General features: G+C 31.1%; 2 protein-coding genes across 3 annotated transcripts; one reads left to right on the top strand and one right to left on the bottom strand.

Moving 5' to 3' along the window:
- Window positions 1-121: 121 nt before the first annotated feature.
- On the bottom strand, window positions 122-2,609 carry CSN1b (COP9 signalosome subunit 1b). The gene is made up of 5 exons (XM_033465273.2): window positions 2,317-2,609; window positions 1,959-2,051; window positions 758-1,879; window positions 559-693; window positions 122-483 (listed from the first exon to the last, which is right to left on the bottom strand). The coding sequence occupies exons 1-5, from the start codon at window positions 2,368-2,370 to the stop codon at window positions 427-429; spliced, it is 1,461 nt and encodes a 486-aa protein (XP_033321164.1). The 5' UTR covers window positions 2,371-2,609; the 3' UTR covers window positions 122-426.
- A 91-nt stretch (window positions 2,610-2,700) lies between these two features.
- LOC117217574 (uncharacterized) lies at window positions 2,701-17,184 on the top strand. 2 transcript variants are annotated; one of them, XM_033465264.2, is made up of 5 exons: window positions 2,701-2,944; window positions 3,630-8,304; window positions 8,386-13,500; window positions 13,572-13,811; window positions 13,883-17,184. In XM_033465264.2, exons 2-5 carry the CDS (start codon window positions 3,712-3,714, stop codon window positions 13,931-13,933), a joined length of 9,999 nt encoding a protein of 3,332 aa, XP_033321155.2. In that variant the 5' UTR covers window positions 2,701-2,944; window positions 3,630-3,711; the 3' UTR covers window positions 13,934-17,184. The 2 variants fall into 2 exon arrangements, with proteins under 2 accessions (XP_033321155.2, XP_033321154.2); XM_033465263.2 differs by having other exon boundaries at window positions 3,630-13,500.
- The last annotated feature ends 169 nt before the right edge of the window (window positions 17,185-17,353 follow it).

Raw genomic sequence — 17,353 nt, 5'->3', positions numbered from 1 at the left:
CATTAAGTATAACAACAATAAAAATGTTTTTAGAAATATAACTAAAAATAAAAATGAATTAACTAAGTTATATTACTTTTTCGTATAATATTTAAGACTAAAAAATAAGCACACACATGCATGAAAAACAAATTATACTTTTATTGGCGCTAGCATACATTGTATGTTATCAAAGGTTTGTTCAAATTTGCTCTAGTAGTTTTAAAAATACTAATTTTCTATCTTTCTGAAATTATGGTACATACATGTTATGCAATTTATTGAAAGTCAAATTCGGTATCAGCAATTTACATATATTAATAACATGTTCGATATGATATTGAAGTACTTTTTTTGTATCTTACTGACCATGGCAGCTTATTTGAATAATTATATTTATTAATCAAAAGATTAGCATAAATCACAAATCAATTTCTTACCATTAAACTACTGCTTCCAAGTAACAGACATCTCCCCTCCTTGAGTACTATCACGTTGAAGGCTCTGCAAAAATATTCAAAAAATGTATTATATACCGTTACAAACAGCGCATCATATATAAGAAAATTATATCAATACTTTAACATGTATTTGTTGTCTCAACATAGCTGCCCTTAAAATTAACATGCGTGTACATCTCAGATACCCTTTGCCAGCACTTATTGACTTCTCAAACGTAGTACTACGCTGATCAACGTCTTTTGCATATAAAATCTGCAAATACGTGGGCAAAAACATTAAGTTTATTAAGTGATTGATGATTATTAATAGTAATTACCTTATTATGAGAATCTATACGAGCTTGAATTTGTCCATCAAGAATTAATTGCATGAGCTCATCTTCAAGTTCTGAAACTGTTCTATTAAAAGCAGTGGCCATACGTCTCATATCTGCACTTAAATACGGGCTAAAGTATTGTATTAGTGCTCTATTTCGTATTTGCGTGTACAGTACATTTACATGTGGCGCTATATACATATCCAAGAGTATATTATCCTTAATTTCATCCAATAACTTCAAGCATGATGCATACTTCGATTCGTAAAATGTAAAAATAATATCTCTTAATTGTGGTTCTAATTCCAGGAATAGTTTAAAGGAACCACTGAAAATGACTTGCTTCTGTAACTCGTGCCTATCAAATGTAGCTAAAGCACAAAGACCTCCATACAAGGCAACATTTCCAGGGGAGAGTAATTCTGGACAATCACAGTGATCTAGCGATGCTTGTAGGAAATGTTTTGCAGCCAGTTTGAATCTCCTCGTTGCTAGTTCTGCTAAACCAGCTGCAACTTTTAATTTTGTAACTATAGACTGATTATTATCTTTACCATGAACATCAGAGCCATCCGATGTACTTTCAGCCTTTGTAACATAACTCAGTACATGTGTCCAATTTTGCAAGTAAACAGAAACCTTGATAACGTTTAAACACATGTTTACAACATGTTTGCCACTAGTACAGTAATCTCTTGCTCTGGAGTAACATTTTAAGGCGTGAACAAGATCTCCACAATCTAGATAATGATCTCCCAGATCATCATGGCCCCGTCTGATACTTTCTTTAATTGAATTACTTCTGTAGTTTTTTAAATCTGTATCAAATTTTTCTAATTTTAAAGCAGCCTTTTTTGATCGAGATTCAACCCATGCTTGGTCTAAAGTCAACATATCCTGAGATGTTGATTGAGCAGCAACATCTGGTAATCCAGAAGAACCTACAACTTGTACTAGTCTTTTGTGTAATATCACGTATAAAGAAACATTATATGTTGTCATCACGTAAGAGATAGCCATTTTCAATGCTTCTACCCTTAACATGGGACAATGTTCAGCTATGTACATGAGTCTATATAATTTGGCGAGGCCTGTGTAGCTATTAGCGTATACTTCCAAATCCTGTAGGCAGAATAAGATAAAACATGTATGACACTTGTCATTTTTTTTACATCATTTAAGTTTATTAGTGTATAAGTACCAATGTCGGATTTTCCACAATATATGGTTCCTGTTCTGCATTATCATTGTCTTCTGTAGGAGCATCAACTTGCATTGGCTCCACCACATTTTGCTAAATACACAAAACAATATCAGATGAATTATTTATCATTTCAGAAACATTAGTGCTATTCTAATACTTCAAAGTCTCAATATCATTACATTGGCAATGGGTAATCAAGTAGTAAACAGCAAAATAACCAAGTTAATCGAAACTGTCATAATACAGTACAATCTCAAAAAGAAACTGAATAACTCTCGAATTTTTCTAAATATAAGTGAATACCGAATATATCATTCGGTTAGTAAAATATCTATGTTTTGTTTCGGAATTTTACCTGAACGTCGTGAAATTGAAACGGCATGTCAACGTTCTTTCGCACGTTACTCATCGTACACTACGAAAGAAAACAAAAGCTTCGAAACCAGTATGCAACAGAGGAACAAGATAAACACATGTATGGCCGGTACAGTATAGACCACCGCGGGAATAATGAAAGATTTTTCTTGGCTATATTTAGATAAATTTCTGTATGCACAAAAATATATAATATATATATATTGCAACAACAAAGTATGTATGTATGTATGTATGTAGTTATGTATTCACTTCACTCCGCGACACAAGAGTCCATAATTATGATGAGAATTCTATCTAATATCGCAACATTCAATGGTATGTGTACATATGTTCACAATGTTGTATTTCACCAAAGTGGATAGGGAATTTTCAATAGTGTAGATAGGCACCAGTAAACAATCGAAGTTTTCCCCAAGAAACGAGAAAAACATACAATGTAAGTTAGTCGATACGATCGACCACAATATACATACATACATTGTATATTAAAATGGAACCTACGGCTGCTACCTGGTTCCTGAAGGCAAGTTGGGCGAGTGATCTGATATCTGTCTAGTACTCGTGTCCAATATGGCGTGTATATTGTGAATTGCATTAACGTGCAGGTAAGATTTGCCTTAATTTTCGTAATATTCGTTCAACGGATTATGTAAATGATACAAATCTGTACATTTTGTGGTCATGACTCCTTACATGTATTAGTTTTTCCATTTATGTATCACGGAACCCTATGTTAGTGCGATTGTTTCACTAAAATATGTGAACTCTGTCAACCTTTGCACCTTCAAGGTCCGAATTGTGAGGTACATTTATAATGACAGGTGTGTCGTGTGAAAAATATGTGCTTCCGATTCTACTGTTTTGTGAGCAAGTAATATTTTACGATAAAAAATGAGGAAAAGTGTTCGAAGATAATTTCTAAACAATCAAATCTGTACCTTACAGCAGAAATTAAGCAGACTGGAGTCAAATTTTTAAATGCAGTATTTTGAATTCTACTTTTAACAGTAAATTCTAGCAGTTATTTAAATGATATAAGATTGAGAGAATGCTTAATATTGTTAATTATGTATATACATATATATATATTTTTTTATATTGAATTCATAATTTGAAATTAAAGTAAAATCACAATATTCCGCAATCTTATTGAAATTTTATGAGCTGTACTGAAACATGGAAGATTACATATGGCTGAAAACATAAATGAATTATATTAATAAATTTGAATATCTAAAACACTTTGAGATCCCATATTTCAAAAGCTAATGTTGTCTTATCTTTTTATAGGTCCACTCCTGCTTAGTGCAATCCTGTCTGTGAATAAAGGGATTAAGATAAATATACGAAACCTGTAGTCAAACAATGTACAATGAACTACAATGGAAACATGCCAGATTGGCATCAGTTTAATGCCTCGCAAACAAATGAAGTTACAGCTCCTACACAAAATGTGAATTCTGGTCATTTGGCATTCATTCCTGGTGTTAGTCCACCGACATTGAATGCGCTTAGTCTTAGTTCTGAGGGTCTTAGCAAACATCAAAATGATACTAACTATAATCCAAGAAATTATCAATCGTACAATAATGTCTCAAGTGGAGCAAGTATTTCTAACAACAGTCCTCTTGCATCTATGGCACAAATGCAAAATTGCATTAGCCATTACACCACCCCGAATACAAGAAATCCTATGCTGGACAACTTAAATTCTTCTGTGGATCCTAGGAATACTGCAATTGCAAATATAAATGATGATCTTGGATACAGAAGTAATCAGGTGCCTTTCACTGGGCCTATGGGTCTCCTAAATGGGCCAAGTTGTAACTTAAATACTTCTGGGCCTATATCTGGACTTGGATCTCGGACTAACTCGGGAACTAGTCCTGGCACTGGAAACGGACCTGCAGCTAGTCCTATATATGGATCTGGTCCAAGACATGGATCTGTATCTGGATATGCGTCTGAATCAGGTTCTGGACCTGCAACTATGGGACCAAGAAATAATAATATAAATTCGGTACATGCTGGGAAACCTGGGCCTCCACCATATGTACCTTGCAAGGGCCTTTGCTGCAATTCAGATCCTAATATTAATTATCAACAATTTGGATCCTATCAAAGTAATGCATCGTACAGGGACAATGTACATCCACCCAACTACCAAATGGAGAACAGACATTTTGGAAATAATTGTAACTTTAGGAAAGACAATCTAGTAGGTAAGGAAGCAATGGGTTCTGTAGTTCCCAATGCACCTGTTGTAGATCACAGAAGAAACTTCACCGATTACAAGTATCATAAAGACCACTTATTACATAGAAATTATTCAACATCTTCAGGAATGTACCCAAATTACCCTATGCAAAATTACAATTACTCAACAGAGCATCAAAAGTTTCCATATCCAATGAAAGAACATCCAAAGACAAATAATATGAGTATTCCGAATTCAGCAATGATGAAGCATTCGGAACAGAACTTTATGCCTCAGCAAAAGTACAACAATAAACAGTATCAATATCAAAATGGAAATATGTTACCTAAAGCAGTGCCTACTTTAAATATTGGTGAGAATATGGTATCGTCTCCACAAAATGCTTATTACAATTCACAGTTTGCAAGAAATATCCCAACAGAAGTATCTCATGAGTGTCAAGAAAGTGTTGATAATAATGCAATTGCTAATAGACTAGCAGGTACTTTTGTACAGAATTCACCTCCTCAACAACAAACGTACCAACATAAAATAGCAATGCAAAAATTTTCAATGGAAAACCATCTTAGAGAATTAAGTAGAATACCTGGATATCAATCGCATCCAAAGTACAAAGAGTGCATTATGAGATATAGGCAGCTAGTGAAGTTACAGCAGTCAGCTAATTATCAAAATCCGGTTCAAGCTTCGCGGGTAACAACACCAGTTAACACCGCAGTTCCGCCAATTAATTTACAGTTTGATCAAAATGGTATGTTGATCAATTCTAATTATTTGTCAGATGGTATTCCTAAATTGCCACATGCACCACCTGGAGAACAATCATCAGGGGCTATGGAAAAACAGATTAAAGATCAGGCTATTTCTGTAGCCAATGAGAAACGTCAACAAACACAGCAACCGGAACACTTAATGATGCCTACACAAAATGAAAATGTTCCTTCCTCGTGTATAGGGAGCTTTCAAAAACAAGATCAATTTTTAATGCAGAAGGACTTCAATCAAAATCAATTAAAAGTACAAACAAGCGACAGTCATAGTTTCAATACTTTAAACACTGACAATAGCAACAAAACAATGATGCAGCATAAAGCTTCTAAAGAATTTGCTAATAAACCAGAACTCGATGTTCGGCAGTTTCTAGCTAACTGGGATGAAACGGACGACGAAGAAAATACATCAAATTTGCCAGCTGCAGATTCAAGCAAAACAACTTCAGTTGTAGTTGTGAGCTATGAGAATGTGGATCTTTCTTCAGAAAAACCACAAAATTTAGAAATTTCTAGAAGAAACAGTTTTCCTTCGAGTGATACTGCAGTGGATAATGACAAAGAGGCTGAAGAAAATGTAGCAACACAAGATTGTTTAACGATCTCATATTCGTCTTCGGAAGCCACTACTGATATCATCGACACTTCTACACGGACGGTAGAAGAAGGTGTGGTAAAGCCAGGGAGTATAATACATTGTATAAGTAATGGTCCTGATGAAATACCTACCATACACATAGTAGATAACTTAGAAATAAGCAGCATTTTGGGCACATCCAATGATCAAGTAATAGAGACCTTAGAGAAGCAAAGTACGATATCACTATTCAGAGAAGCGGCTGATAATAAAAGGGAAGGGATAATTCTGAAGACCACTGAACAGCATGACAAAGATGAAACTCGTTTATTATCTACAAAGTATGATGATGTAGTCAAGGACAGTAATGTGGAGGATGCTACTATTTCTGAAACAATTCAGACAGTCACTGTTTCAATAAATAATCAAGAACTAAGAATTTTGTCACCTTCAGTAAAGAGTAATTTGGATGTTGCTGACAATCTAGAATTGAAAAAACAGAGCAGTTTCGCCAGTGAAGAATCACATAATCCTGACGACATAAGCTTACCAGATCTCCCAACTTCTGAGTGTACACCAATTTCCACAACCTTGAATACTCCTATTCATTCTGATAGCGAAGAATCTTCACAAAACATGGAAGATTTGTCTATATCTATATCCACAAATCCAATAGAAGTAATGCAAAACAGTCCAGTGATTAGTTTCACGCAATCTCCAATTAATATGGATCCATATGGTCAGCTGAACAATGAGGACAAAATTAGTTACAAAAGTAACATTAGCAGTACTCATGAACAAGATACAACTATTAATAACTTTGATTTTTCAGCTGACAATTCTAAAGTAAAATCTGCAGAATTATCGAAAGATAAACAAGTAAAGAATCTTGGAATAAGAAGGAAAAAGGTGTTCTTAACAGGAGACAAAGAACATGAAATAAGAGTTTTGGATACGTGCGAAACATTAACATCAACTGCATATGAATTGGAGGTTCGACAGGAGGCAATAGATAGTGAAAAGAATATAGAGTATGAATCTTCAAACTGCATACTCGAAGGAAAACCAAAAAAGAAAAAAAAATTAATGGATTCTGTGAAATCTGCAATTCAAACTAGTAACTCAGTAATGGATACAAATAAGGCTGCGCATGCTGTGATTTCAACTGATTCCAATATAAATTTCGTAAATCCGACAGGGTTTGACAATGAAGCTCAATCATCCAAACATGAAGAAGATCTGTCTAATCAGCAAAAGATAAAAGATTTAAATGTGTCTGTGACCACTAACAATCCACTGCTTTCAGAAGGTGATTTAGATTCAAGAAAGATGATAAAGGAAAGTGTAAATTGTGTGGATAAATGTATAGATAGAAATACGAATTGCGAGAACTTAATGAAAGCACAGAAGAAGGAAGTGGAACGTTTAATACAATCAAAACATTCAAATATGAAGCAAACTGTTAGAGATGGTTTGATCTTGTCTCAAGATGATGAACAATCTGTGTGCCATATGACTTCTCAATACAAAAATTATTCTATTGCTGTGATAAAAGATACCGTTATTTTAAGCGATAAGAAATCACACGGCATTACAGGAAAAAGTATGAACGTATGTTGCGACAACCCACACGAACTTCAATTAAAAACAGACAGTACCAAAGAGCTTTCAGTAGAGACGAAAATGAAGAAATATTCTCAAAATTATAAGAAGTCTGAAGTAGTACAGAAAGATCTCGATATCACAGATGGAGACATTAAATGTACTACGGGAGAAGCACATTCATTAAATGAATATAATAGAAACAAAGATAAACTACATCAAGACAAGAATGTGGAAGAAAGATTGCAGAAAGAGGATGATAATGAAGATAGAGGAATATCTTTAGAGCAAAATTCAGATGATTTGACTGTACCAGAGGACAGTTCAAGGCTTAAATTTAGAAAAAGTTTTGTGAAGAATGCTAATCCTGAGTTTGGAATTCAAGTTACAAATGTAAATTTAAAATTTAAAGACAATGACCTCGGAAAAGAATTGATATTAGGAGAGAAGGGACAAGAACACATAAAAGATACTTTGGAAAGCATAAAAATTGAAATAAATGTTTCCTGCGCAGAAAGAAATTTACAAGGAAACGAGCAGAATAAACGGCTTCTATATGAAATTGATGATTCGTCTCGTAGCAATATGTTGGAAAGTCATTGTCGAACACTATCCACCGAGCAAGAAATAGTATATGGTAATTTTGATAAAGTTAATAAAATAATTGAAAAGTCTCCTGCGATTGGAGATTACATTACATTAAATGAAAAGAATAAAATTACAAATGATGCAGCAACATCAGTTATGGATACAAATGCAAATACCACTCAGAAAAACAGTAGAAGAAATTCATTAGAGGTAAGAGATGATACTTTTTCATTTATTACTTCTAAAGAAACTTTGACTTCAGAGAATCAAACTGTTACTAAATTATTACAGGATAATTTAACATGTAAGGATACACTGAATGCAAATGTAAAGGAGAATATTAATTGTTCTTTTAATGTTGATACAACCAAGACAAAAAGTGCAATATCTGACACTGCCATAGTTGATGCAAATAATAAGATGTTAACTAAGACAAATGATAAGTTTGAAGAAGATGATAGTACAATGAATACAGAAGGTGATCATACAGTTAAAACACAAAATCAATGTTCTAGTTTTGCAGAAAATTCTTCTCAAACTATAACAGAGGCATTTAAAAAGAGTGATGAAACAAAGTTAGATGACCTATCTCATATGTTAAAAGATTCAAAGAAACTATCGAATATAAATTTTATGGAATTAAATTCAAAATCATTGAGCTCTTTGAATGCTCTAGATTTCGATTTGAACAAGCTGGAGTATAAAAAAAATGTAGGAGTAAAAACTGGCGAGTTAGATGATAATTATATGAGAATGTGGAAGAAGCCAAAGATAGATCACATTTTTGAAGACTGTGACATGTTCCAAAGTACCAGTGGGTACATAAATCCTATTTTTTCAAACATAGATAAAATGGAGGATTTGCATACAGTTCCTGTATACACTACCAAAGATGGAAAAATATCTTATAGCCCTAACGGAAGGTTTACACATCATGAATTGATGATGGAAGCTCGTAGACATGAGACAGGTTGTTCTACACGAAAATCTCATTATATCGATACCTGGAACAACTACTACAATTCGAAGTTTCGTAAGTTCTATAAAAAGAAACGACATCATGGTTTCAGCGATCAAAACAAATACGAGTATAAGGATACCAAATATCTCTATCAAAGGAAGAGAGATTATATGGATGATTTCTGTGGTAAACATCATGTTAAGTACAAGGATTACATGCACAGCATTAAAAATAATAATGCTGTTTGGTCCGATCGTTTCAGAATAGAAAGAGTATGTAGCAGTAGTGATTCGGATGAAGAAGTTGTAGGTCACAATGAGAATATCATTGATGTAAATGAGTTCAAAAAGAGTAACATTACAGAAAATAAAACAGTTGCAGGTGTTTCCAAATCACATAAACATGAAGTGTTGACAGAGTCTGAAAACAAACACAAAGAAAGTGTAACATTTGATGCATGTTCATGCAAGATTGATGGCGCACCTTCCAAAGAAACACAGTTGCTTCAACATAATTTTCTTGATAGCAACAAATGCATTGAAACTATGAATGATAAAGACAACATAAATTGTATTTCAAGAAATTCTCAGCGAGATGAAGATAACAAACTAGATGGAGAGTGTATAAACACAGGAATTGACAAAGCTGATAACACAAATATAAATAACGTTGTTAGAGCAGAAACAAATATAAAAAATGATGAAGTATGCTTACTAAATAAAGATGATCAATTACAAAATTCTTTCATTTTTAAAGAGAAAGAAAATGACAAAGTATATACTTTAGAAAGTACCGTTGATGTTAAAGAACAACAACTGGAAAACGTTATGAATGAAAAGAATGGTCAAAATCCTGTTTTAAAATGTCAAGATAATTTTGAGGATCATACTGAAACAAGTACGATCTTAGGAACTAAACAAGATGAAAATTCGACGTGTGAAACTGGTAAAACTGAATATCATGCATCAACTGAAATGCCAGAAAATATTTTAGTTTCTGAAATATCTAAGGAGACATCAACTGAAGCGATAGTTGCATTGCCTAAGAGCGGAAGCAAAGAAATAAATGATGAAGTGCTTGTAAAAAGTAAAGCAGATTTTGATAAAAATATTGAATTGGTAGAAACCTTGAATACAAATGAAGAGCATGTAGAAAATACAAGTGAGAATGCAGAAGAAAGTATTACATCTTTGGAAGATGAGAGAGATGACTCACAAAACGATATTTCAGGAGTAAGTAATGTTATTTGTACGAAACAAGAGGAATACGAATCTCACATGACACAAACGGTTACAACAAATAATCCACAAAGTTTAAAATATTCTGTTGAAGTAGTTAAAAATAATGAGGCTGTGAATACTGATCTTACAGAAGTAGATAATCTGACAGCAAAACAATGTATTGAATTAACAGACTTTTCAGAAACTGCTATTCATGTTGATGAAGATTATACCATTAACAAATCGGTAACATCACCGGAAAATGCCATAGATGTTACACTGCCAAACGTAAAAGATATGGTAACAGAAAATGCAATAGTATCTTTTAATAATTCAGAAGACCATTCAGATGCTATTGATCCTAATCTTATTCGAAAATCTTCTGTAGAAGAGGAAATTCTTCATTTGAAAATGTATAGTGCAACAATGAACTCTCCACCTAAAACGTGTGTGGAAAAGAAATCACACACTGAGGAGAATGAACAAAAAGAAGAAGAACGTCAGTTAACTGCTTTTAATTCCAGTAGTAACTTGGAAACTGATTTATTTCAGAATAGCACAGATATAAAAATTATACCCAAACTAGTCATAAAGAAAACTGATGCTTTAATTTCAAAAACAGAATACTTATTGGATTCTACACAACCCGAAAATCCGTCTGATAAATATAATACAAAGCTGTTGCCTGATTTGCGGCCAAAAATACCAAAAATGATAATCATGAAAAGCAAATCACGTTCGACAACACCTATTGCTGAAATCTTAGAAAAAAATAAATTTGAAATATCTCAGAGTTTTTTGTCAGAGCATAATGATACTAGCATGGATGTGGATAATAGCGATTCTGAATCATATACATTAAAATATAAGAATTATGAAAGCAAAGTTCCAAAAGTGAAAATAAAATTGGACAATATTTCTTCCAAGGATTTGAAGATATACATGAAACGTAAAGCTACTAAAAAGAACGTTCCAGAAATTAATGTAAAAAGAATTAAGATTCAAGAGAATAAATATTCCACAACAAAGTGCGAAACAGAAGGAAGTTCGGAGATAGAAGCTAGTGACGACGAACAAATTCTAGAGGAGTTCGTAACAAGTGAAGCTGACAAAATACCAAAATTGAAGTTAAAAAAGCAAGACGAAGATAAGATTTTATCGTTAGAAAAAACCAAGGAAAATGATACAAATGTTTCAAGAACAGTTGTCAAGAAAACTAAGAAAATCAAAGAAGAAGACGTTAAACAGTTTAATGATGATGAAATTAGAAAAAAATATCCACAATATATTACTGAAAAAATTCCTAAAGTTATAATAAAAAGAACACAAATTGGCACAGAATTTAAATGTGAAATTAGTAAAAGTAAAAAATGTTCAAATGTTGATGCACCAAAGTGGCAACCAAAAGTTAAGTTAGAAAGACTGAAAATTCTAGATCACATTGCGAAAGATATAAAGCAACCAGAACCCTTGTTAAATGATAAATTACATGTTAGAGATGATATTAATGAAAAAGGTTCAGATCATAATAGTAAAGTTAAACTATGTAGATCTAATTCAGCATCCAATTTATCTCCTATTAAATGCAAGCAGAGAAGATTTTCTAATCCTGACTACACGAAAATGGATATAAAATCAACTGATTTTACTGATATTGATTTAAAACATAATAAAATTAAACCACCGAATGCTAGTGAAGCATCCAATTTCAAAGTAATCGATAGCGAAAATAAGAATTTAAAAAGAAAAGGTAAGAAAAGGTCATTGTCTCCGACTAAAAGCGCGAATCACAGTTACAACGACGAAAGTGATAGTGATATAGATAGAGAGGAATCTTCTGAAAATCATTTGACGAAAGATGGCAATGATTCATTGGTTGAGAAAAGAGAATACTCATCCTTTGGAACCAACGCAAATATATCTACAATAGAAGATAAATACTTACCTTCTGGTATTTTGCGTTCTCGTAACTTTGATGATAATGATAATTCTATTATTAAAGTTGATTCTTCAGATGAAAGCCAAACTACTATAGAACTTTTACCAGCATCTCCTGATAGCAGTGACAATGAATCAAAGAATCGTGAATTCGAGAGTATACCTAGACTGCACTTAGATGATGCTATACCAACTCAATTGGAACTAGAATTAGATCTCATTGATCTCAGGAATGCACAACATTTAGACGTGCTTGCACCGAAAATTAATATGTTGAACTACGTGAATATTGATAAATATGAACATGCGTCACATTCTAAAAACAAATGTGTAAACACAGGATTAGCAAAAACATTTTTAAATGATTTTCAATGCTCTTCGCAAAGTGCCTTTAGTAAAAACAAAGTGCAAAGTCCAGAAAAAGAATCAAATGATTATTTTTATTGCAATGACCTATTAGTTAAGGAAGTCTTAGCTGCTAAGGAAACACTGAAGAAATGTTTAACTCAATCTGTAAATGAGGACAAGGAAAAATGTGTACTAAGACCCAAAACGGTAGCAGAAAAGAAACAGGGTTTAGGTTTTAATTTAAAGAATCTAAACAAATCATATTACCAATCTGAGGATACAAAATGTACAGGCACAGTAACAAAGGAATATAAATCTATTCAGCAAATGGATATTGAAAAGGCTGAAGAAAACCATTCCAAACAAGATGAAGATTCTTCTATGGGACAACAAATAGCATTAAAAGAGTCTCAAGAAGAAACATCTTACGATTGTCCTACAGCTTCTACATGTAGATATACTAGTGTACCTGAGTCAACCACGATTTCTTTAAAAGCAACCAAGAAATTAGGTCAAATTACAATAAACAAAGGATCTTTGAATATAGAAACTGATACATTTAATCTTTCCAACAATCTAGATACCGTACAGGGTACACCTAAGCTTACTGAAGAGAAGACAGAAAACAAAACGATAAATAATATTCAAAATAAAAAAAATGATAGTTCGAGTGAAACAAAGACAAAAGAGGAAAATATGCCATTATTAGTGCCAGAATTTGTATTAAATTATGATTCTAATTCGGATAGAGACAGTTCCAGATCACCACCTGTTATTACAAATCAGGAGGAAAGTGACAATGTAATAGAAAATACGAAGGACGTAAAAAATAAAGTGATAACTCCAATCGACAAAGTAGAGGAGAACAGTAAACATTCCTATAAAGACTGTGAAATGACTATAGCTGATATTATAACACAACTAGCTTATCATGAAAAGGTAAATGTATATTTGTTAAGTTTGTTTTGAAACATAAAGCATCTAATCTTTAATTAATGTGTTACATATAGGCCACAATAAAGCATAGAAGATACTGCAATTTGTGTGAAAGATGGTTCCCTACGACCTCGCGACACCGACGACATTTGGCTGGATATCAACATCGCTACATGGAATTAACACAACGTAAAAGTATTCACACTTTATTTATTCTGTTCACTGGTAAACCTTGTCCAAGACTTTTGCCAGCCAACGTCATCCGCAATGATTGTTCCATTGGAGAACTGACGCCATTACAAATTGCTGTACAGGTTTGTTACTGTAATTTCAAGAAATGTAGAAAATAATTTTAGATGCTTGCTTCATTATTCAAATATTTTAGGATGTGGCAAACTATGTGGAACCCACAGAAGACGTTAAAACGATAGAATGATAACAGTGAGTCACTGCAAACTACTATGACTGCGTACATATGTTCTCCGTGATCACCTATAGTAGAACAAATGATGTGAGTACCTCTAACAAAAAGTACTATAAATCACAGAAAAACAATTCTGTAATACATTTAATCTCAATCGAATTGTACATGTTCATTATGTAAGTACTATTACGAAGGATTAACATCTACGAACTTTGCAGTAATGCGTTGTTAAATGATGTTAATTGTTAAAAGTTACTTGAAAAAAAATTATTTTGAGTAGTTAGGTATTTAGCCAAAGATTTTAGCTACAAAGTACATATTAGATTATTTATAGTTTTCGAAGACTGCACAGTCTTTTATTTGTACAAATAAAGTTATAAATAATATAAGAAATGAATGTGCTCGTTATAAATTTTAACTTATACTATGAAAAGACTTATATATATATGATATATAAACGAACACATATATACATATATGTGTGTATATATACACATACACAATATATATATATATTTATAAATATTATTATTGTTTTAGAAAAGCTATGTACTCTTGCAATGTTAAATAGACCTAAAAAAACAAATATATATAGTTATATTTGCATAGAATTATATATTTGAAGCAGGGGTAGTCAATGTAAAAGATATCTATATTTTATGTTATCATACAAAATGAATAAACTATGAGATGTTATAGTTACATACCTGACGTAGTGGGAGACTATAAAGAAAAAAAATATTAAGTTATTCAATTTATTATTGAATTGTTCAGAGCAAATACACTTTACTTAAATTTACTAAATTGCTGTGATTCTAAATCCAATTTTACTAATGAATAATTTCATTAAGTAAAATCAAAATGCGTTTAAAAATATAGAAAGCATATATTAAAAATATTTCAATAATGTATACATTCATTTTTGTATATACACATAATGAAGTATGAGTTTTTAGATTTAGATTTTTCAACATAGTAAGTATAATGTTATTTCTAGAAGACCTTATCCTTGTTTCATCTCGTTCAGCTTAGTAATAACATCTCATAGTTCATTAAGAAATTTATATTATACAATGATATATGTTCACCCCTGTCACTTGTTTCTATTTTATTCAAAATATTTAAATGCGCCTAATAAGTTATTGTTTATAAAATAATGAAGTTTTAATTGTTTGAACTGTTTGTTCACTATTCTTTCTTATTATTAATATACACATACTAAGAATAGGAAATATTCTTAAAGAATAAGTTCCTGGCTGTAGAAAGAAAAGTGGAATAGACGTATTCTTTGTTACAAGGCTAAAAAGAAAGTGTTGGTACAGGGTTAATACACTACACAGACAATCGTTTCATAGTTTTCTGTTCTCTGGTTTATATTCCAAAGAATACAAACATACTGACTCACTTTATTGAAATGAAATATGTAGTTTTATTATGAATTTTAACCAAATAGAAAGAGTATATATAAATCTATTGATTGTTATTCCACTTAATGTTTTGTTTCATATGTTTGTTTTATCTATTTCATATTTTATTCGCACGAGTGCCTTAAAATACACCTAACAGTATTTGTCGTATCATGTTATATATATTATATATACATATTTACTATATATAACATTTAAAAAAAATTATATATTTACACGCACTCTATCCTAGTGCATATTTATAATGATCTTAAATGAGATGTGCATAATAACATTGCAATTATGAGAGTATATAATTCCAAATGTACAGTTATTAAACAGAATAGATACTAAGGTATCCATCTATAAACTTATAATTTCAATATAGAGATCAACATTATTGGATACATCTGAATATCCTCTCATAATTGAAACCTAGTTATGCACAAGTTTTATGATATCATTGTGTGTTCTATGTGTTCTAACTATAAGGAATCTATATACATTGAAGTTCAAATGTGTGTAATATTATATAGTGATGTACATTTAACATAATATAAAAGTATGTCATATGTATATTGCGTAAACGGTCAAATCAAAGTTTTTTTTATGAATATTAATAATTGTACGGCAAAGGATTGTGTATCTATTTGGCGACATATGTACTGAGTTTGAAAGGAGACTTAAGAATTTTATAACATTTCTGGTGTGGATACGTAGCATTAGCAGCAAATGCATCTAATATCATAATAATTAATTTTGAATATTTAACTTCATCTATTTGAACGTATAATTACATTATTATACATATAAATATAAAAAATCAGAATATTCTTAAAAAATCAAATTTTATGCAACATATATTTCTTTTAGATAAACAATAGATTTTTAACGAATACAATTGGTGACTTCCATTAATGTAAATTAACATAAGGTAGCACTGATTAAAAATATAAATAATTTTTTTATCACTATTGCATTTGAAAATCAAGCTTTATAGTTTAATATGTAGAGATATGAGAAATATCAACGAAATATGAACGTATCATTTAAACTATTTGTATAAACGTTTAATTGCAATTATTTTTAATTATATTTCAACTTATTATTATGTTGAATAAAAATGTTCATACATTAATATTGTATCCATCTATCAGTAAAAGATGATGTATTATCTTTATAATATTCAAATCATTAAACCTTAATTTATAGCTTTTTATATTTTTAAATGATCAGACTTCATACAGCACATTAGATACAAATTAGATGGCACCATCTAAATGGAGCAAATTCGTGTAATTGATTGTGTGCAATTGTATATTTTTACAAAGTTTACAATTGTTCATTCCATCAAAAATGTAGACTTTTGAAATGGTTGTTAGTTCCACGATTCTAAAAGAAGCAGATAATTTATACAGTTCTGCTAATTTTATACACTGCGTGGGAATAATATAAAATAATTGTGTGAGATTTATTATACTAAGCTATAAGAGTGTTTCAGATCTGTAACATTCTCAATTGTAAGATTAATTAATTATAAATTTAATTTTTTATAAAAATTATATGAAATTTAAATCGTATAAAATTACAAAATTTTAAATAATTATATTATAAAGTGAATAATTATTTAAATCCCTAAATTGTACATAATTTCAGTTTTTCTAAGAATGAACAGATTGGTTTCTAAAATGTTACATATCTAAACACAAAACCATTCCATAAAGCAGAATAAGAAGTTTTATTGATAGAATTAAGAATTATACGAATTGATAGAATATGTTGTTATTGTACTTAGGCTACAAAGTGTATACAAAATTTTAGTTGATACATTAAAGAAATAAATAGTAAAAAAATTAATATTTTGTAAATGCATCATTTTTGGCTAATATATCCTGCATTCCTATTCCTTTTTTATAACGAAATAATAATTATTATTTGTTACAAAATAATTATTTTTATTATACAAATGATGAATTATATTCTCAGTTTAATAATTGAAAACTTGCTTCATTTGTAAACGAAAATA

The sequence above is a fragment of the Megalopta genalis genome, chromosome 8 (assembly GCF_051020955.1).
Source record: "Megalopta genalis isolate 19385.01 chromosome 8, iyMegGena1_principal, whole genome shotgun sequence".
NCBI lineage: Eukaryota > Metazoa > Arthropoda > Insecta > Hymenoptera > Halictidae > Megalopta > Megalopta genalis.
The sequence above is the reverse complement of the archived record's forward strand: the minus strand, read 5'-3'. Positions and strand labels throughout refer to the sequence as shown.